Source organism: Saimiri boliviensis, chromosome 9 (genome assembly GCF_048565385.1).
Source record: "Saimiri boliviensis isolate mSaiBol1 chromosome 9, mSaiBol1.pri, whole genome shotgun sequence".
Taxonomy (NCBI): Eukaryota; Metazoa; Chordata; class Mammalia; order Primates; family Cebidae; genus Saimiri; species Saimiri boliviensis.
The window spans coordinates 68637272-68659817 of NC_133457.1; the positions used below are offsets into that span (position 1 = coordinate 68637272).

At 44.1% G+C, this 22546-nt stretch overlaps 2 protein-coding genes across 4 annotated transcripts in view; one reads left to right on the plus strand and one right to left on the minus strand.

Annotated features, from left to right (window-relative positions):
- DRC9 (dynein regulatory complex subunit 9) overlaps window positions 1–15088 on the minus strand; it is a 42184-nt gene extending 27096 nt beyond the window's left edge. The window contains exons 1-4 of one of the 3 annotated variants that reach the window (XM_074406130.1): window positions 14992–15088; window positions 6838–6995; window positions 6666–6736; window positions 5386–5650 (exon numbers count right to left, since the gene is read on the minus strand). In XM_074406130.1, coding sequence (XP_074262231.1) covers window positions 5386–5650; window positions 6666–6673 — 273 coding nt within the window. In that variant the 5' untranslated portion in view covers window positions 6674–6736; window positions 6838–6995; window positions 14992–15088. Of the gene's footprint in view, window positions 1–5385; window positions 5651–6665; window positions 6737–6837; window positions 6996–13624; window positions 13692–14991 lie in introns of all 3 variants that reach the window. The other 2 variants (XM_074406131.1, XM_039461994.2) reach the window with 2 other exon arrangements.
- A 225-nt stretch (window positions 15089–15313) lies between these two features.
- Window positions 15314–20677, plus strand: RPL35A (ribosomal protein L35a). The gene is made up of 5 exons (XM_010341418.2): window positions 15314–15412; window positions 16024–16066; window positions 16246–16398; window positions 18943–19087; window positions 20609–20677. The coding sequence occupies exons 2-5, from the start codon at window positions 16056–16058 to the stop codon at window positions 20630–20632; spliced, it is 333 nt and encodes a 110-aa protein (XP_010339720.1). The 5' UTR covers window positions 15314–15412; window positions 16024–16055; the 3' UTR covers window positions 20633–20677.
- Window positions 20678–22546: the final 1869 nt, after the last annotated feature.

Below are 22546 nucleotides of genomic sequence, written 5' to 3' on the forward strand. Positions count from 1 at the left end.
TACTGAACATATGAACTTGAAATATAAGTGCCGGGCGCGGTGGCTCAAGCCTGTAATCCCAGCACTTTGGGAGGCCGAGGCGGGTGGATCACGAGGTCAAGAGATCGAGACCATCCTGGTCAACATGGTGAAACCCTGCCTCTACTAAAAATACAAAAAAAAAAAAAAAAATTAGCTGGGCATGGTGGCGCGTGCCTGTAATCTCAGCTACTCAGGAGGCTGAGGCAGAAGAATTGCCTGAACCCAGGAGGCGGAGGTTGCAGTGAGCCGAGATCGCACCATTGCACTCCAGCCTGGGTAACAAGAGCGAAACTCCGTCTCAAAAAAAAAAAAAAAAGAAAGAAAAAGAAAAAGAAGTAAAAAAGGAGAATCATACTAAAAGCAGAGGTTGATAGTAGATTTAGCAGTATGATGTAGACTTCAATGATCACAGAGGGAAAAGCCAAAATAATTTCTTTTTCAGACCCAAACTTCAATATTAAAGAACACAGGGAACAGCATATGCCTTTTAGTTGATGATGCCTATGTAAACTAAACTGTGGCTAAAAGCTTGAGCCATTGAGGGGCCATGTGATATAGTGACTACACATATGGCTTCTGAAGCCATGTTTGAATCTGTGTCTAAACTGTACTGACCTTGGGCAACTATCTAACATCTCTGTGTCCCCATCTTCCCACTGGTAAAATAAATAGTTATCATCTTATATTTTGTCTAAGGCAATAAGGGGGAAATGTAAGGTCTAGGAGGCCCCATTGTCTCTTTTATTTAAATAAATAATTTTTTTTTTTTTTTTTGAGACAAAGTCTCACTCTGTCACCAAGGCTGGAGTGCAATGGCACGATCTTGGCTCACTACAATCTCTGGGATGCCCCATTTTCGGAGTTCCCTAACCACTATTCCTCCACCTTTATACTTGGACGCTGGAAAGGGAAGCAAATGTGTCACATACTCTGATTTACTGAGTACTAGAAAGAAATGTGAATTTTTAGAATCGAATTAAAGAAATGAGCTAAGTGTTCTAGTTGACTCACTAAAAGAAAAAAAATCATGTTTTTGAGACCGAGTCTCAGTCTGTCACTCAGGCTGGATTACAGTGATGCAATCTCTGCTCACTGCAGCCTCCACCTCCTGGGCACAAGTGATTCTCCTACTTCAGCCCCTCAAGTAGCTGAGATTACAGGAGTGCACCACCACACCCGGCTATTTTTTTTAGTACAGACGAGGTTTCATCATTTTGGCCAGGCTGGTCTCAAACTCCTGTCCTCAGGTTATCTGCCCACCTCAGCTTCCCAAAGCGCTGGGATTACAGGTGTGAGCCACCACACCCGGCCTCTAAGAAATATTTTTATATTGTACACTGCACAAGATAGGGTTTTTTCCCTAGGAAAAAGAGAAGAAAAACAGTTTTCCCTGCCAGAAAGCTCTTTCCAACCTTTGGTCAATCACTCTCATTTCTGGTGGAACCTGGTATATTTATATATTTTTCACCCTTCATTTCATAATTCTTTTTATTTTTTCTGAGACAGAGTCCTGCACTGTCCCCCAGGCTGGAGTGCACTGGCACAATCTCAGCTTGCTGCAATCTCCGCCTCCTGAGTTCAAGCAATTCTGCCTCAGCCTCCCAAGTAGGTGGGACCACAGGTGAGTGCCACCATGCCCAGCTAATCTTTTTTGTATTTTTAGTAGAGATGGGTTTTCACCATGTTGGCCAGGATGGTCTCGATCTCCTGACCTTGTGATCCGCCCACCTCAGACTCCCAAAGTACTAGGATTACAGGTGTGAGCTACCGTGCCTGGTCCCATTTCATAATTCTATAACATGAAAATGTATCTGGAGATGGCCTTAGCCATAAAAATGTTTTAGAAGAGGGATAATGCTAACCTTTCCTCTCAAGGTTGTTAAAAGGCTAAAGGATGCCAAGCCTTTGGGGAAAGAAAACATCCATGTACATACTCATGTTTTAAAATATATCTCCTGTGCCCTACAGGGCAATGGCATCTTAAAATTCATGAGTCAAAACAAGTATAGTACCATGAAATAAAAACCAAAAAAATATTTTAAGAGATTCACAATTTTTAAAAGATATGAAACTGACATATTGAGAAATGGACTTTTAAATTGCTATTAATCATGATTATACTGAAGTGCAAGCCTTTACTATTTAGAGTTAAATCATGAGGAGGGTTTCTATTGAGTTAGAAAATTTTGTGGGTAAGGCTGGGCGTGGTGGCTCACGCCTGTAATCCCAGCACTTTGGGAGGCCGAGGTGGGTGGATCACCTGAGGTCAGGAGTTCAAGACCAGCCTGGCCACCTGGCCATCATGGTGAAGCCCCATCTTTAAAAAAAAAAAAAAAAAAAAAGGAAATTTTGTGGGTAAAAGATCGCTATCATAAACCAGAAAAAGCAGCGCAAAAATTTCATTCTTTTATTTACTGGAGTAGTGACCGCTGCTTACTACTGTTAGTGATTCAGAGTTTTCATTCTTGAGATTCCATGATGGCAAAGTACTCTTTTCAAAGGCTGACAGCAGGTATCATTGAAAAGACTTTATTTGTTAACTGACTATCTTCCCATTTTTCCTTCTTTCTTTCTTCTTTTCTTTCTTCCTTTCTCTCTTTCCTTTGCTTTCTTTCTTTCTCTATCTCTCCTTCCACTTTTTCTGTCCCTATTCTCTCCTCTCTTTCTCTTTCTTTCCCTCCCTCCCTCCCCCCTTCCTTCCTTCCTCCCTTCCTTCCCTTCTTCCTTCTTTCCTTCCTCCCTTCCTTCCCTTCCTTCTTTCCTTCTCTCTCTCTCTCTCTCTCCCCTTCCTCCCCCTACCCCACTGGCTTGACAGGTTCTCACTCTGTCACCCAGGTTAAAGTGGTGTGACCTTGGCTTACTGCAGCCTCAATCTCACAGGCTCAAAAGACCCTCCCTCATCAGCCTCCTGAGTAGCTGGGATTACAGGCATGTGCCACCCTGCCTGGCTAATTTTGCATTTTTTGGGTAGTGATGGAGTCTTCTGTGCTGCCCAGGCTGATCTCAAACTCCTGGCCTCAAGCAATTCTCCCACCTTGGCCTCCCAAAGCACACATTTTATTTTTGATTCTTACTGGAGGAAGAATAAATAGGAGGAAAACACCAGTTACTTCTGTACTATTTGTTAGCTATCTTAAATTGTTACAATTAGACTCTTACTTTAAATGCAACAAAAGATTTCGTTCTTAGATTCTTATCTATTTGCCCTTCATAAGTTAATAAGGAAGTTAACTTATATTATACAATTCCTATAATACTTATATTATTTAAAAACTACCCCAAAACTCATAGAATGCTAGCACTGGAAGGAATCTATGTGTCATTTAGGTAAACACCATTACAACTTATGAGAAAACTAAAACCAAAAAAGTGAAATGATTGCTAACAGCACATAAATAAATCTCAAATGTCTCCTGATTCCAAATCCACTGTTCTGCTAAAATCTTGTCTAAGCTTTTTAAACTTAATGAAAGCTTTAAGAACCCAGGCTATGGCATAACAATAATTTTTTTTTTTTTTTTGAGACGGAGTTTCGCTCTTGTTACCCAGGCTGGAGTGCAATGGCGCAATCTCGGCTCACCGCAACCTCCGCCTCCTGGGCTCAGGCAATTCTCCTGCCTCAGCCTCCTGAGTAGCTGGGATTACAGGCACGTGCCACCATGCCCAGCTAATTTTTTGTATTTTTAGTAGAGACAGGGTTTCACTATGTTGACCAGGATGGTCTCGATCTCTTGACCTCGTGATCCACCCGCCTCAGCCTCCCAAAGTGCTGGGATTACAGGCTTGAGCCACCGCGCCTGGCTTAACAATAATAATTTTTTAGAAATTTGAAATTGTTATAAGAAATTGAATTTTCTTCTCTCAGTAAATATGGACTTCTTTACTGTTAGATGTGAAAAGCAAAAAACAAAAAAGAAAACCCTCTCATTTATATAGCAATTTTCATCGGTCATGGAATCAGACATAATCTCTTCTGTACAAGTTATATAATGTTATTATTTAAAACTTGATAAGGCTGGACGTGGTGGCTCATGCCTATAATCCCAGCACTTTGGGAGGCCAAGGTGGGCAGATCACAAGGTCAGAAGTTTGAAACCAGCCTTGCCAATATGGTGAAACCCCGTCTCTACTAAATATATTAAAAAGTAGCTGGCGCAGTGGTGCGCGGCTGTTGTCCCAGTTACATGGGAGGCTGAGGCAGGAGAATCACTTGAACTCGGGAGGCGGAGGTTGCAGTGAGTGGAGATTGCACCACTGCACTCCAGCCTGGGGACAGAGTGAGATTCCGTCTCAAAAACAGGACAAAACAAAACAAAAAACTTGATAAATGTATATTTCTGTTTGTTAATTATTTCCATTTCATAACTATAAGGTAAGTTACTGAAATGTACAAGAGCTTAAAACTGCATAAAGACTTTGCTCACTAGTAAGTTAACTTTTTGATAACTCAGTGCTGCTTCACAGAAGAGTCCGAAACATTATTGAAAATGTAATGGCTGACAGGGTAATGCAGCTGGATATTCAGGAAGGCAAGTTGCAACATATTCATCAATGACAACAAAGTCATTTTAGATGAAAACAACGTTAACTAAGAATAGAGTTGAAGGCTGGGCATGGTGGCTCACGCCTGTAATCCTAGCACTTTGGGAGGTCGAGGTGGGTGGATCACCTGAGGTCAGGAGTTCAAGACCAGCCTGGCCATCATGGTGAAACTGCATCTTAAAAAAAAAAAAAAAAGAATAGAGTTACATTTCCTTCCCCTAGTGTTTACGTAGTTTTCAGCAGCTGAGAAATACAAGATAGGTAGACAAATCAGTAGTTCGACCTCTTCAATACATATATTGTATTTATACTGATTTAAGTATAGGCCTTTTTGAATAATGCCAATATAGTGGAAAAGGATATTCTGTCTGGTGATGTATCTTCAGTTATGGCAATTTCACCCCATCAATTGACAGTACAGATCTCAGATGGTTATTGTAGCCCTTTATCTGAAATAAAGGTGCTATTTCCCAAGCTAAATTTAATGGTGCCAGCATGGACAATGTAGTGAGATCCCATCTCTATAAAATTTTTATAAAAAATTAGCCGGGCATGGTGGTGCATGCCTGTAGTCCCAGCTACCCAGAAGACTGAGGTGGGAGGATTGCTTGAGTCTGCGAGGTCAAGCCTGCAGTGAGCTGTGATGGTACCACGACACTCCAGCCTAGGTGACAGAATGAGACTCTACACCCAGCCCCCCAAAAAAAAGAAAAAAAGGAAGAAAGAAAGAACATAAGTAAATATAATAGGATAGGTACTATAAATTATGGAGAAATAAAAAATAAATAAAGCAAAATTAACTAACGGTGAGTGAGTATGTACCATGCTGATGCTCTGCCCTCCCTCGTACTGAATCGGCATGATGTATTTTAAAATAGAGAGCTGGTCTATGGTATCCTCCAGGACTGCAGAGACCCTCAGCACATCTGGAAGGGACAGTGGCTCTAGGATTTCTGGGATGATTTCTACACCTCTTTCTTTAGGTAGTCCTTCTTCTTCTACGGTACTAGGTGGTTCGCCTGTCACCGACCCTGTCATCTCAGAATGCCAAACTTTCGGAGAAAGGTCTGAGTCTTCCAGGCTGTCTCTAAGGAAAGAATAAAGAAAAAATAAGTCAGCAACCCATATTTAAACATTAACTCAAAAGCACAGGCAGCAACGTGCTGGGCTCCTGTGATATTCATGTTGTCATATAATAGAACACTGAGATTAGTGTATGGGAGTCTTGAATGATGTTTCAGTTATTTCTATACCATTTTATTAAGAGAAAATTAAATAATTACAATAATAACCTAGATAAAAAAAAAAAGTAGGAATTTGCATGTGATTCCACTAAATATCTTCCATTTTGACCTACCAAAGGCAAACAACTTACTGTTTAATAAACATATGTAGCTCACGCAATTTGGCTATGCTCATCAATTTGAATTTGAGCCAAAATTAACTTTTTTTCCTAAGAGTATCTTTAGATGCTAACCAAAAGTGTCTCACGATGAGTGAAAAACATAATGTGGTATCTAGTCTCCAAGGTGGCCCAAATGATTCTCACTTTCTAGTATTAATGCCTCTGTGTAGTTTACCCCAACGGAATAGGACTAGCCTACATAACCAGAAGGTTATTGTGGGAATGACAGAGTGTGACTTCCAAGGCTAGGTGATAAAAGACAGCTTCTGCCTTACTCTCTCAAATCTCTCACCGTGAGGGAAGACAGTTGCCTTGGCGTGAGGACACTTAAGCAGCACTGTGAGCCTGTCCTCAAGGGTAAGGGACTAAGGCCTCTTGCTGGTAGCCTGCACCAACTTGCCAGTTCTGTCAATGAACCAGCTTGGAAGTGGACACTCCAGCCCCGTCAGATCTTCAGATCACTGCCACCGGTGGCCAACTTCAAGCTCAGGAGAGACCCCAAGCCAGCACCATCCAAATAACCTGTTCCTAAGCTCAGGACCCACAGAAACCGTGAGAAAGAATAAATGTTTATATTTTAAGTCACTAAGTTTTGGGGTAATGTGTTACACAGCAATAGATAAGTTATACACAGAAATTTAACAGAAGGCATAATTTAAATATATGTATACAAAATACATTGGAATTTTAAACATACTCTTCCATTCTTCTTGAGTTAGTTTCGTTACCCTCGGTGGTATATTTATAATTTCACAGAAATGCAGTTACCTGAAATGGGAAGGAAACACAGATTAGTGTATGGGAGTCGTGAATGATGTTTCAGTTATTTCTAGAGAAAGTTAAAGAATTACGAGAGCTGTGATTGTCACCTCTTTTTGTAGAGCAGTCCCAGAGGTGACATGACGGAATGTAGGTCCACTGAGGCCAGGCATGGGGAATCCAGCCCGTTGGGAGGCTGAGGCGGGCAGGTCGCCTGAGGTCAGGAGTTTGAAACCATCTTGGCCAACATGGACAAACACCGTCTCTACTAAAAATATAAAATTATTCAGGCATGGTGGTGCATGCCTGTAATCTCAGCTACTCAGGAGGCTGAGGCAGGAGAGTCGCTTGAATCTGGGAAGTGGAGGTTGTGGTGATCTGAGATCACGCCATTGCACTCCAGCCTGGGCAATAAGAGTGAAACTCCGTCTCAAAAACTAAACAACCAAAAAAAGTTGTCAACTTAATTATTATTGGTCTACCAAAAAACTGAAGATACATGCACTCTTTGAGTCTCTTCCTAAGGTAAATTAATGTTTAACATGGTTTTTTGTATGTTTTATTGTATCATGATTTTTATGTATTTTATTTTTTATTTTTTTTTGAGATGGAGTCTCACACTGTTGCATGGGCTGGAGTGCAGTAGTGCAATCTTGGCTCACTGCAACCTCCACCTTCTGGGTTCAAGCGATTCTCCTGCCTTAGTCTCTCGAGTAGCTGGGATAATAGGTGTGCACCACCACACCCAGCTGATTTTTTGTATTTTTAGTGGAGACGGGGTTTCACCATATCGACCAGGATGGTCTCGATCTCTTGACCTCATGATCCACCTGACTTGGCCTCCCAAAGTGCTGGGATTACAGGCGTGAGCCACCGCGCCCAGCCCTGTATCATGATTTTTAATTGGTAATCTCTATACAATAGATTTTTCTATTATTCTCAGCACTATAATATTTAATTAGATCACTCAATTCCTCTTATCTGCCAGATAACAGAATTTGCTGCACATGGACTTAGAGGAATAATTGAGATGACATTTGGAAAAACTATTAATCCTGCAAATCAGTTTAATACTGCCATCAAGATGTTAGCCATCCTCAGTAAACCAAAATCCTTTCTTTTTTTTTTTTTTTTTGAGACGGAGTTTCGCTCTTGTTACCCAGGCTGGAGCGCAATGGCGCGATCTCGGCTCACTGCAACCTCTGCCTCCCAGGTTCAGGCAATTCTCCTGCCTCAGCCTCCTCAGTAGCTGGGATTACAGGCACACACCACCATGCCCAGCTAATTTTTTGTATTTTTAGTAGAGACGGGGTTTCACCATGTTGACCATCCTGGTCTTGATCTCTTGACCTCATGATCCACCCGCCTTGGCCTCCCAAAGTGCTGGGATTACAGGCTTGAGCCACCGTGCCCGGCCGAGAGTTCCCTTTTCTTTACATCTTCTTCAGCATTGGTAATTGCTTGTCTTTTGTATGAAAGCCATTTTAACTGGGGTGAGATGATATCTCATTGTAGTTTTGATTTGTGTATCTCTAATGATCATTCATGTTAGCAGCTTTTCATATACCTCTATGCCATTTGTATGTCTTCTTTTGGGAAATGTCTATTCAGAGCTTTAGCACATTTTAAAATTGGATTATTAGATTTTTTCCTATAGACTTGTTTGAGCTTCTTATATATTCGCATTATTAATCCCTTGTCAGATGGATAGTTTGCAAATATTTTTCCCATGCTGTGGGTTATCTCTTCCCTTTGTTGTTTACTTTGCTGTGCACAAGCTTTTTAACTTGGTGTGATCCCATTTGTCCGTTTTCGCTTTGGTTGCTTGTGCTTGTGGGATATTGCTCAAGAAATCGGTGCCCAGTCTCATGTCCTGGAGAGCTTCCCCAATGTTTTCTTTTAGTAGTTTCATAGTTTGAGGTCTTAAATTTAAGTCTTTAATCCATTTGTATTTGATTTTTGTAAATGGCATAAGAGAGCTGTCTAGGTTCATTCTTTTGCATATAAATATCCAGTTTTCCCAGAACCATGTATTGAAAAGACTGTCCATTCCCCAGTGTATGCTCTTGACACCTTTGTTAAAAATGAGTTCACTGTAAATGTATGGATTTGTTTCTCTATTCTGTTCCATTGGTCTGTGTGTCTGTTTTTATGCCAGTACCAAGCTGTTTTGGTTACTGTAGCTCTGTAGTATAATTTGAAGTCCGGTAATACCGTTTTTCCAGTTTTGTCATTTTTTTCTCCGGACAGCTTTGCCTTTTCTGGGTCTTTTATGGTTTCGTGTAAATTTTAGGATTGCTCGTTTCTATTTCTGTGAAGAATATCATCGGTATTTTGACAGGGAGTGCATTGAGTCTGTAGATTGCTTTGGGTAATTTGGACATTTTAATAATATTGATTTTCCCAATCCTTGAATAAAGCACATCTTTCTATTTTTGTATGTCCTCTTCAAGTTTTTTTTTTTTTTTTTTTTTTTTTTTTGAGATGGAGTTTCGCTCTTGTTACCCAGGCTGGAGTGCAATGGCGTGATCTCCGCTCACCGCAACCTCCGCCTCCCGGGTTCAGGCAATTCTCCTGCCTCAGCCTCCTGAGTAGCTGGGATTACAGGCACGCACCACCATGCCCAGCTAATTTTTTGTATTTTTAGTAGAGACGGCGTTTCACCATGTTGACCAGGATGGTCTCGATCTCTTGACCTCGTGATCCACCCGCCTCGGCCTCCCAAAGTGCTGGGATTACAGGCTTGAGCCACCATGCCCGGCCAACCAAAATCCTTTCTGCTTAAATGAGATTTGCAGTGAGAACACCTATGGAGAATTTTGCATTTAACTGAATTGACAGTGAATGGTGAGTTTCTAGCGTCAATTTATCCACAATAAAGTAACTCTGAGAAAGGTGGTACAAATATGACTTTTGCAACAAAAATCTTAAATGCAAAAATTCAAACATATAGAATCATCATATACATTTGACAAAAATACTCCAAGCCAAATTTCTGATGCCGGGGCAGTTTTAGGGGGGAATAGCATGGTATTAAGCAGAATATTTTTCTTCTAATTATGTTGTTGATTCTTTGTTTTCCACTTTTTTAGGCTTAGGCAAATGTGCTTCACATGGGTAAGACAGGGCTATGCTTATGTAGAATCGAGTGCCTTCTTGCTGTTCTGGCTTCTCATTCCTCATGCAAGAAACACAGTACTCATTCCTGCCACCTTTTCATCTGGGTATCAGCAGTCCTCCTATTCCAAACCATCATCAAGGCCTGTGGATTTTACCTTCTTTTTTTTTTTTGAGATCGGAGTCATGGAGTCTTACTCTGTCTCCCAGGCTGCAGTGCAGTGGCACAATCTTGGCTCATGCAGCCTCTGCCTCTGGATTCAAGCGATTCTCCTGCCTCAGCCTCCTGAGTAACTGGAATTACAGGTGCCCGCCACCATATCCAGCTTATTTTTGTATTTTCAGTAGTGACGGGGTTTCACCATGTTGGCCAGGCTGGTCTGGAACTCCTGACCTCAGGTGATCCGCCCGCCTCGGTCTCCCAAAGTGAGAGACCGAAGAGCCACCATGCCTGGCCGGATTTTACCTTCTATTTCCATATCTCCCAAGTTGGACCTAGTTGTTGCTGTGTTTTGGCTTTTTTCCCCCCCTTTTTTTGCGTGAACTACTCCAACAACCTCCAAATTGGAAACGACCTTTTTTTTTTTTTTTTTTTTTTTTTCCAAGACAGGGTTTCACCATGTTTGTCAGGCTGGTCTTGAACTCCTGATCTCAGGTGATCTGCCCGCCTTGGCCTCCAAAGTGCTTGGATTACAGGCATGAGCCACCACGCCCGGCTGGAAATGATCTTTTAATTAAAAAACTTTTTTTTCAGATGTCCTCTTGGAAGGTGCAGGAAGTGACCTTTTTTTTTTTTTTTTTTTTTTTTTTTGAGACGGAGTTTCGCTCTTGTTGCCCAGGCTGGAGTGCAATGGCGCGATCTCGGCTCACCGCAACCTCCGCCTCCTGGGTTCAGGCAATTCTCCTGCCTCAGCCTCCTGAGTAGCTGGGATTACAGGCACACGCCACCATGCCCAGCTAATTTTTTGTATTTTTAGTAGAGACGGGGTTTCACCATGTTGACCAGGATGGTCTCGATCTCTTGACCTCGTGATCCACCCGCCTCAGCCTCCCAAAGTGCTGGGATTACAGGCTTGAGCCACCGCGCCCGGCTATAGGAAGTGACCTTTTTAAAATGAAAGAGTGATCTTTTAAAATTGAAAATCTGATTATGTCCCTCTCTAGAACCTTTCAGTAGTTTCCCGTTGCCTTAGGACAAAGAGCAAAATTCTTAACTTGGTCCACAAGGTCTGTATGATCTGGGCCCTTCTGTTCCTCCCTAGACCTAACTATAACTGCCTTTTCCTTGCTCTCTGGGCTCCAGCCTCAATGGGCTTCTTTCAGTTCTGTGGACTCGTGCTCACTTGCAACTCAGGGTCTTTGCACATGCTGTTCCTTCCAGTACAGCCCCTTTCCTCACCTCTTCACCCCATGAAGTCCCACTGACCCATCAGCAGCTTACAACTGTGTCATATTTCTAGGTGAAATCTCTAACATTTTCTGTGCTCTGGGAAACTGACCCATATGGAGTATATCCAAGGGAGATTCCAGAAAGAGATTCAGTGTAGGGAAGAGAGATCAGCCATTTATCCTCCCTGCTCCTTCTCTGCCAGAATATCACTGGTTGGTTATGTTCCTCTATCAAAGGACATGGCGCCTGTCAGGTCATTCTCTCCAAACTTCTCTCTCTCTGGGCTTAGGTAACTATTTCTTTCCTAGGTCCGGGGAGACTCCATCATCTCTTGTTGTTTCACTGCTGCTTTACCTTTTTTTTTTTTTTTTTTTTTTTTTTGAGACAGTCTCACTCTGTCATGCAGGCTGGAGTGCAGTGGCATGATCTTGGCTCACTGAAATGTCTGCCTCCTAGGTTCAAGCGATTCTCATACCTCAGCTCCTGAGTAGCTGGGACTACAGGTACACACTCGTGTAACTTTGTATTTTTAGTAAAGACAGGGTTTCGGTATGTTGGCCAACCTGGTCTTGAACTCCGGACCTCAAATGATCCACCCACCTCGGCCTCCCAAAGTGCTGGGATCACAGGCATGAGCCACCATGCTCGGCCTTTACTCCTGCTTTACCTTTGTAAACAGATCCTTTATTAAGTTTTCAGCTCTGACAACTGTTTCCTTTCAGGGCCACACTTAATGATACATAAAATGTATATGTATATTAGATCATTGTATACATATATACGTGTAAAATGTATATGTATACTAGATCATTGTATATATATATATATATACACACACACACAAATAACTGAAACAAATGTTTGATAAAAACAACTTATGCTTTTCATATGTGATAACATTCTGATATTTTTTATTCTAACATACTTTGTTTTAAAAAGTATTATGATCATGCTTTACTAATGGATCATCACCTGCAGTTTGAAAAATGCCTTAAATGGGCCGGGCACGGTGGCTCAAGCCTGTAATCCCAGCACTTTGGGAGGCCGAGGCGGGTGGATCACGAGGTCAAGAGATCAAGACCATCCTGGTCAACATGGTGAAACCCTGTCTCTACTAAAAATACAAAAAAATTAGCTGGGCATGGTGGCGCATCCCTGTAATCCCAGCTACTCAGGAGGCTGAGGCAGGAGAATCGCCTGAACCCAGGAGGCGGAGGTTGCGGTGAGCCGAGATCGTGCCATTGCACTCCAGCCTGGGTAACAAGAGTGAAACTCCGTCTCAAAAAAAAAAAAAAAAAAAAAAAAAAAAAAGAAAAATGCCTTAAATGACACTTCTCCAAGTGATCCTTTTCCTAACTCATCAGGCTAGGTCTGGGCATTCATGGCACTATTTTCCCACAGAGCTCTGTTCACAATTTGTTATGTTTATGTCAGTTTCTTCCCACTAGACAACTGTTCCATGCAAGCAGGAACCATGACAATGATGCTGACAGTTGTATCAGTCACTAAGTTTCAGGCACTGCCCTCAAGTATTTGTGGAATGAATAATATGTGAGCAAACAAATGAAACTCACATTGAATGTGTATTCCTCCCAGGAGGATTTACATTTAGAACTTTGACAAATTAATATCTGATAGGGAAATTTCTAGCACATTTCTTTCTGGGACAGAGAATATTGGGTGCGGTAGTGGGCTACAAGGTACAACTTCTTTTTTTTTTGAGACGGAGTTTCGCTCTTGTTACCCAGGCTGGAGTGCAATGGCGTGATCTAGGCTCACCACAACCTCCACCTCCTGGGCTCAGGCAATTCTCCTGCCTCAGCCTCCTAAGTAGCTGGGATTACAGGCACGCGCCACCACGCCCAGCTAGGTTTTTTTTTGTATTTTTAGTAGAGACGGGGTTTCACCATGTTGACCAGGATGGTCTCCATCTCTCGACCTCGTGTTCCACCTGCCTCGGCCTCCCAAAGTGCTGGGATTACAGGCTTGAGCCACCGCGCCCGGCCTACAAGGTACAACTTCTATCCTGATATATTTAAGACAGGATCTGGGCCGGGCGCGGTGGCTCACGCCTGTAATCCCAGCACTTTGGGAGGCCGGGGCGGGTGGATCACGAGGTCAAGAGATAGAGACCATCCCGGTCAACATAGTGAAACCCTATCTCTACTAAAAATACAAAAAATTAGCTGGGCATGGTGGCAGGTGCCTGTAATCCCAGCTACTCAGGAGGCTGAGGCAGGAGAATTGCCTGAACCCAGGAGGCGGAGGTTGCGGTGAGTCGAGATCGTGCCATTGCACTCCAGCCTGGGTAACAAGAGCGAAACTCCGTCTCAAAAAAAAAAAAAAAAAAAAAAAAAGACAGGATCTGATTTTAATAGTGACTTACGTACATCTATTTCATACAACTTTGGAGCCATCCTTTACTCCTCTCTCTCATTCCTCATCCACCAGCAAATCCTGCCAGAATTTAAATATATTCAGAATTCCAGTACTCATCACGTCTGTTTCCACACCATCATCTCTCATCATATTCATTGCAGTAACTTGTAAATCCCTTCCTGCTGGTGCCCCAGCCTCCCTTCAGTCCCAACACAGTGACTTTGTCAATATGGAAGTCAGATCGAGTCACTCTTCTGCTCAGAACCCCTAAATACTTCCCATCTCAAAGTAAGGGGTGAAAGCCTCTTTCACACTGGCCTCTCTGCTTAATTTTCTCCACAGAGGTTACCGTCTTCTAATGTGTCACCTATTTGACTTGCTCATTGTCTTGCTCCCCCTCGTAGGATGTACGCTCCACGAGGGCAGAGATTTGTTTACTGCCGTGTCATCATCCTACACAAACCTTGGTATAGGGTAGCCATTCATTAAACTATTTATTAAATAAATTAATGAATCCATAGAGTAACCCAAATAAATGCGCAATAATTCAGAAATGTAAATCTCTGGCGTCCACGAATACACCTCTACAAGTATCTACTGAGGACCTACCAGGCGTGGACGCGAGGTAGCTAAGTCTCCTAAAAAGGCGATAAAGCCTCCTCTGGGCAGTCCTCCTTTTACCTCGGATCCAAAAAGAAGAATGGAGGTAAGAATTTAAGTCATTTCATTCTTTTTTTTTTTTTTTTGAGACGGAGTTTCGCTCTTGTTACCCAGGCTGGAGTGCAATGGCGCGATCTCGGCTCACCGCAACCTCCGCCTCCTGGGTTCAGGCAATTCTCCTGCCTCAGCCTCCTAAGTAGCTGGGATTACAGGCACGCGCCACCATGCCCAGCTAATTTTTTGTATTTTTAGTAGAGACGGGGTTTCACCATGTTGACCAGGATGGTCTCGACCTCTTGACCTCGTGATCCACCCGCCTCGGCCTCCCATAGTGATGGGATTACAGGCGTGAGCCACCGCGCCCGGCCCAATTCTTTTTTTTTTTTTTTTTCTTTTGTAGAGATATGGGAGGGCGGGGGAGATGGTCTCACTATGTTGCCCAGGCTGGTCTCGAACTCCTGGCCTCAAGCGATCGTCTCGCCTGGGCTTCCCAAAGAGCTGGGTTTACAGGCGTGAGCCACCGCGCCCGGTCTCATTTCTTGAAGAGATAAGTAAGTAGAGGGGAGAAAAGAAGTATAGAAAAAGAAAAAAGGAAGCGCTCCTGCTGCCTTCCTGCTCCCGGCCTTCCTCTGCCGTGCTAGGTTAGAGTCTCCGTTCTGTCTACTGCTGTATGAATCGAATGAAAAGCACCCTCGATTTGTTGGCAGATAAATCTTACAATCAACCGGCCTCTAGGCGGTGGCGCGCTCCTCAGTTCGGGCGGCTTCCCCTTCCCACCTGCAGCATCCGGGGACGCGGGCAGCAGGCGGCGTTGTTTCCATGGCAACGCGCGGCGCCGGCGGGCTTAGCTGGCTACTGTTCTGCCTTCCCCGTTACCGAGTAATAGGTTTAGCTTGCAGCCTGCCAACATGAAAGGGTTAAGGAAAACAGCTGTAAGAGTGCTCTTGAATGTGACGTATTTCAGTCCGAAGGCGATTTCCGAGGGCCGCTTTTCTGGCGTTTGCAGAAGATGCCTAAATGGAGGGCGGGTTCGAAGGGCGCTTCATCCCACAAGGCCGCGCGGCGGGGCCTCGCCGTTCTCTTCCCGCCATCTTGGCGCTTGTGGAGGCGAGAGAAGCCGCTACTGCTGAGGTTTGGAGGTAAATACCTGGAGTGCGTTTGTTCCTCCGCCTTAGTAAGCTGCCGGTGCCTACAGGAGTCTCTGCCAGCCATTGACTTCTACGGTTTCAAGAAGGGAGAGCACTGGATGCAGGAGATGCTGGACCGATTGTGCTCGGTCCCCTGACGCCCGGAGAGCGGCCGCCCGCGTTCTCAGTCCCATTCCTGGGCCCGCGCGGAATGCAGCGGCCGTTTCTGTTCGTCCGCGGTCGTCCATGCGGCCGTGCCTCCCTTAGGACAGGGTTCCCTCTGCGTGACAGTCGCTCTTCCTCAGCTCCTCTCCCCCGCCGACGTGCACAAGTCTTAGACGCGTTTCTCTGCTTAAGTCTCCGTTTCTTTTCTCGAGCGTTGCCGGCCAGTGACGGCCTGAAGGTTCCCGGGCTTTTCTGAGAGTTGTTCGAGTGACTCTTGTCCCTTAGTTTTGTCTCATTGTTAGCTTTGCTGCCTGAGATTCCGGTGTCTGCCCGGACCCCGCGTGATCGTCTCCCTGCGCTGTCACGTGAAGCTCCGATTCCAGGGCTTAAATGAGAGGGGACGAGGTGGGAACCCTGTGCGGCTGGGTCCTAACCGGAATCTTTTGTTTTATTTTAAGGCCTGCTGGGAACGGGATTTATAAAAGGAACCATGTCTGGAAGGTACGCGTTTTAAATATAGTTGCTCTTTTTTTGTGTTAGACGTGAACGTGAATGAGAGCTTAAAATGGGTAAGAAAACAATCAGATGTTTGCTCGAGGTGCCTTTTGGGCGGGGGTTATTACAGGTCTGAGTGGTTCGTTGAAGACTGTATTTCATGTTGTGTATCTTTTGTTTCTTAGGCTATGGTCCAAGGCTATCTTTGCCGGCTATAAGCGGGGTCTCCGGAACCAAAGGGAGCACACGGCTCTCCTTAAAATTGAAGGTGTTTATGCCCGAGATGAAACGGAATTCTATTTGGGCAAGAGATGTGCTTATGTATACAAAGCAAAGAAGTAAGTTTATGGTACTGGTAAATGTTGGGTTTTTATTTGAGATCTGCCTCATTTTCTTTCTCTTTTTCTTTATTTTTTTTAAATAATGGACTCTTGGCTCTGTCGCCCAAGCTGGAGTCCAGTGAGCTATTTCCCTCACTGCAGCTTCCGCCTCCTGGGTTCAAGCAGTTCTGCCTCAGCTTCCCTTGTAGCTGGGATTACAGGCACCCGTCCAGCTAGTTTTTGTATTTTTAATAGAGGGGGGTTGGGGGGTTTGGGAGGTTGATTGTCTTGTTGGCCAGGCTGCTCTCAAACTCCTGACCTCAGGTGATACCCCCACCTCGGCCTCCTAAAGTGGTAGGATTATAGGCGTGAGCCACCTCGCCAGGCCTCATTTTCCTATTGAAAGAATAAACAAAAGAGGTGGCTGAAGTATTTGGTATTGGTTTTTTTATTTTTATGACAAGAGACTTGCTCTGTTGCCCAGGTTGAAGTGAGATGCCGAGATCTTGGCCCATGGCAACTTCCGCCTCCTGAGTCCAGCGATTCTCCAACCTCAGCCTTCTGAGTAGCTGGGCTTCAAGGGGTTCACTACTACACCCTGCTGATTTTTGTATTTTTTATTAGAGACTGGGTTTTCCCATGTTGGCCAGGCTGGATTGGTGTTGCGGTGGCGCCTATTTTGTGTCATTGAACTTAATGGGGAGTTTTAGAAGGACATTACTTTTGAGGGTGATGTTGGATTCAGGAACTTTTGGCACTTACAATAAAGGAGCGAATTCCTTATTACATTGTGATCCTTTTAGTTTTTAATTTTTTTCTTGGCTCCTTTCGCCAGAATTTAAGATTGTTTAGAATGCTTTTAGTGCATAATGCATTTTGTTGATGCCTTAAATTAAGATTTCTTTCTTTCTTTCTTTTTTTTTTTTGAGACATAGTTTCACTCTCGTTGTCCATGCTGGAGTGCAGTGGCACAATCTCAGTTCACCGCAATCTCTACCTACCAGGTTCAAGCAATTTTCCTGCCTCAGCCTCCCAAGTAGCTGGGGTTACAGGCATTCACCACCATGCAGGCTAACTCTGTATTTTTAGTAGAAACAGGGTTTCACAATGTTGGGTCAGGCTGGTCTCGAACTGCTGACCTCAAGTGAGCCACCCGGCTCTACCTCCCAAAGTGCCGGGATTACAGGTGTGAGTCACTGCACCAGGCCACCAAAATTGCAGTTTTTTTTTTTTTTTTTTTTTTTTTTGAGACCGAGTTTTCGCTCTTGTTACCCAGGCTGGAGTTCAAGGGCGTGATCTCAGCTCACTGCAACCTCCGCCTCCTGGGTTCAGGCAATTCTCCTGCCTCAGCCTCCTGAGTAGCTGGGATTACAGGCACGCACCGCCATGTCCAGCTAATTTTTTGTATTTTTACATGGGGTTTCACCATGTTGACCAGGATGGTCTCCATCTCTTGACTTTATGATCCACCCGCATCGGCCTCCCAAAGTGCTGGGATTACAGGCTTGAGCCACCGCGCCCGGTCTAATTTCTGTCTTTTTAATAGAGATGGGTTTCATCATGTTGGCCAGGCTGCTGTAGAACCCCTGACCTGGTGATCTGCCTGCCTTGGTCTCCCAAAGTGCTGGGATTACAGGCCTGAACCACAGTGCTCAGCCAGTCCTATTTTCTTAACCCACTCCAGGCCAATTAAAATCTCTGGAAAAGTGTTTTCATCATTGCCCCACCTTTTCGTCTGCAGGCAGTGTTCCGTTAACATTTTAAGTCAGTGGCTTAAATTTTAAGTCAGGGGCCAGGTGCAGTAGCTCACACCTGTAATCCCAGTGTTTGGGAGGCCTAGGTGGGAGGGTTGCTGGATGCTAGGAGATGGAGGCTGCAGTGATCTATGACTGGGCTACTGCACCGCAGCCTGGTTGAAAGACAACTCTGTTGTCTCATTAAAGGAAATATACGTAAAGTCACATCCTTTGTGCATTGCTCAAACCTCAGTGGTTTGTCTCATTCGCTAAAAGCCGGTCATTAAGGGCCCCATAAGACCCAGTGCATTAAGGGTTCCATAATTCTCTTATCTCAGCTGGGACTAACCCCTTGGTGTCTTAGTCTGTGCCAGGCCAGGACACACCCTCCTTGGGTCTTCCTCCAGTGCCTGCACTAGTCATCCCCTGATAACTTCATGGCATTTCCTTCCCTTTCCAGTCTTTGTTCCATTGTCACCTCAGTCAGACCTCCCTTGGCTATTTAAAATTGCAGTACATGCAGATGTCTTCATACTTGTCCTTTTTTGCTATTTTTTTCAATATTTCATCTGTTACCTGACCACCTACGTATTTTCCTTATACTTGGTTGTCGTGTGAAACAGATTTTTGTTTTATAGCTGCTGTATTTTACAGCAGTGCCTGGCATACAATAGGTACTCGATAAATATCTGTCGAATGAATGGTGTTCCAGGCATTTAAAGTTTCTCAGGTGATTGTGGGTTGAGAACCACTCATCTAGAGGTCACCTTGAATTTGTATTTGACTATATTGGTCTGTATTCCTTTTCTTTCCTTTATAAAATCAGCAACACAGTGACTCCTGGTGGCAAACCAAACAAAACCAGAGTAATCTGGGGAAAGGTAACCCGGGCCCATGGAAACAGTGGCATGGTTCGTGCCAAATTCCGAAGCAACCTTCCTGCTAAGGCCATTGGACACAGAATCCGAGTGGTGAGTACAATTTTTAGCAAAATGGACCTCTGACGAGTCAGACTAAGTTCAAGGTGTTGAGTTTTGACTTCTACGGACCTCTGATTGTGACACTGATACCAGTAAGTTATGCTGCAAAATTTGTGTGTTGCAGAGCAGTGGAGATAAATAATAATTGAAAGAATAGGTATTTGTTACTTATTTTTTTTATTTTGAGACAGGGTTTCACTTTTGTCACCCAGCCTGGGGCCTGGGGTGCAGTGGCATGATCACAGCTCACTGCAGCTTCGACCTCCTGGGTTCAAGCAGTCCTCCCATCTCAGTTCCTCAAGTAGCTGGGACCATAGGCATGTGCCACCACACCCATCTAATTTTATTGGAGTGGGTAGGGGTTTGAGACATGGTCTCACTCTGTCACCTGGGCTGGAGTGCAGTGGCATGATCTTGGCTCACTGCTACCTTTGCCTCCCGAGTTGAAGTGATTTTCATGCCTCAGTCTCCCGAGTAGCTGGAATTACAGGCATGTACTATCATGCCCAGATAATTTTTTGTATTTTTTGCAATGACAGGGTTTCTCCATGTTGCCCTGGCTGGTCTTGAACTTGAACTCCTGAGTTTAAGTGATCTGCCCACCTCGGCCTCCCAGAGTGTTGGGATTATTCCATGCTTGAACCACCGTAGACAGCCTTGAATAGTTTACCAGTGAAGATATTTTTTGGGCATTGAAGTAATTGCTAGAAAGCAAAAATTTAACAGTCAATTCCTGGCATAATTGTTAATACTTTGCCATTTCCATCTTATCAGTTTTGTTAGAATAGGTGTTAGCAGCTTTATTTTATACATGAAGAAAACAGATACTTATGTTCCTAGGTCTCAGGTCTTTGGTGCCAGGCTTTCTCAATTTTCTCCTGTAATTTTTCTCAAGTATTTCCTACTTTTTCTTTAGGGTCTGTTTTGGCATGTAGACTTTATGTTCTTGGGACCATTGGGTACTTACTGTTGAACTCTGCTAAGTGGTTCATTAGGGTTTATCAACAGAGGAGGGTTTTGCTGTGTCTTTAGAAGAAGCAAAATTAAATGTATCTTCAGTATATGTTTTTAGACAAAGTCTCACTGTCGCCGGGCTGGAGTGCAGTGGTGTGGTCTCAGCTCGCTGCAACCTGTGCCCCCCAAGTTCAGGTGATTCTCCTGCCTCAGCCTCCTGAGTAGCTGGGAGTACAGGCACGTGCCACCACGCCCAGCTAATGTTTGTATTTTTCGTAGAGATGGGGTTTTGGATGGTCTCAATCTCTTGCTTGTGATCCGCCTCAGCCTCCCAAAGTGCTGGGATTACGGGTGTGAGCCACCATGTCCAGCCAGTATGTGTTTTTTAAGACTTGGTTCTTAAAGCATGTTCATTTAGAAACCGAAGGTTATAAAAACTGTCCTTACCACTAGAACGTGTCGTTGGTTGCCTTTCAGAGATATATCCATATTATGGTTCTTGATAATATTTGTAAACATATTCATCTAATGTTTTATATGTTCTTTTTTCCCTCACAGATGCTGTACCCCTCCAGGATTTAGAACTAATGAAAAGTCAATAAATAAATGTGGATTCGTGCTCTTGTATTTTTGTTAAGTGGATTAAAAAACTTACTATGTTAAATTGATTTGCTACATGCTTAAAATGATGGAGGTTGTCCAGTATTTTTGGAGTATAAGGAGGTCAGAGAGACGTGATGAAAATTACAGGGCGAGTACAGAGATTTAGAAGGTAATGGGTTTTAATGTGGGTATCTTTGACAGAGCCTTGGCTCTGTTGCCCATGCTGAGTGTAGTAGCACTCACTTCAGCCTCACATTCAAAGGATAAAGCAGTGTAGCTTGGCCTTTCAAGTAGTTGGGACCACAGGCTCATGCCACCATGCCTGGCTCATTTTAAAATTTTTTGTAGAGAGGGTCTGATTCTTGCCCTTGCTGGCCTCAAACTCGGTTCAAGCAGTCCTCCCTCCTTGTCCTAAAATGCTGGGATTATAGATGTGACCCACCACACCCTGCTAAGTGCTTTGTAATACTGTGCATTTGTTCAGTACAGATTGGTTGGGAAACTTAAAAGTAGGAATTGGGAATAATTTTTTTTTTTTGAGACAGAGTTTTGCTCTTGTTACCCAGGCTGGAGTGCAATGGCGTGATCTTGGCTCACCGCAACCTCCGCCTCCTGGGTTCAGGCAATTCTCCTGCCTCAGCCTCCTGAGTAGCTGGGATTACAGGCACGTGCCACCATGCCCAGCTAATTTTTTGTATTTTTAGTAAAGACGGGGTTTCACCATGTTGACCAGGATGGTCTCGATTTCTTGACCTTGTGATCCACCCGCCTCGGCCTCCCAAAGTACTGGGATTACAGGCTTGAGCCACTACGCCCGGCGGAATTGGGAATAATTTGAATGGAAATTATGTTGATGGGCTTTGGTAGTTCATTTGGATAGACTGGGATGAGAAGCTCTTGGGACTTGACAGACTATTCCAGTATTAAACAGAATTAAGCCATATTACTCCATTTGTAAAAAGCAGTCCTATGGTAGGTATATGGAGGTTGGGAATAGTGCATGGGAAGGTGTCAGCTTTCTTGAGACAAGGGCTTGTTTTGTTTCTCAGGCTGGAGTGCAGTGGCATGATTACAAGCTTATTGCAGCTTCAACCTGGGCTCAGGCAATCCTGCCTCAGCTTCCTGAATAGCTGGGACCACAGGCACGTGTGCTGCCACACCCAGTTAAATTTAGTTATTTGTAGAGCTGGGCCTCACTATGTTTCCCAGGTTGTAGAATTTTTTTTTTGAGACGGAGTTTCGCTCGTTACCCAGGCTGGAGTGCAATGGCGCGATCTCGGCTCACCGCAACCTCCGCCTCCTGGGTTCAGGCAATTCTCCTGCCTCAGCCCCCTGAGTAGCTGGGATTACAGGCGCGCACCACCATGCCCAGCTAATTTTTTTTGTATTTTTAGTAGACACGGGGTTTCACCATGTTGACCAGGATGGTCTCGATCTCTTGACCTTGTGATCCACCCGCCTCGGCCTCCCGAAGTGCTGGGATTACAGGCTTGAGCCACCGCGCCCGGCCTCAGGTTGTAGATTTCTAATTGATGGAGTAAGTTTTTTTTTTTCCCCCTCCTGAAGGTTAGTGTTGTCTATAGCACGGATAGTTTTTTAAATTAACAGATCTTTAAATTGCACTGAAAATGTCAACAAGAAACAGAGTTTGCCATTCTAAGCCCTTTTGCAGTTTTGAAATGTGTATGGGTTCTCTTGTCTATGCTAAAAAATGATTAACATGCTGGTAATGTATTGGGGGAAAGGTAGAAGAAAGGATTAGGTAGGAAGAGCACACTGGCTGTGTTATTTGCTCCTCCATCTCCTGGAGGCAGGACTGAGGGAAAACTTGTAGAAAGGGAAAGTGCAAATACTGTCCCAGCTTTTCCACTTCCCCTTCCTCCAGTAGCCACC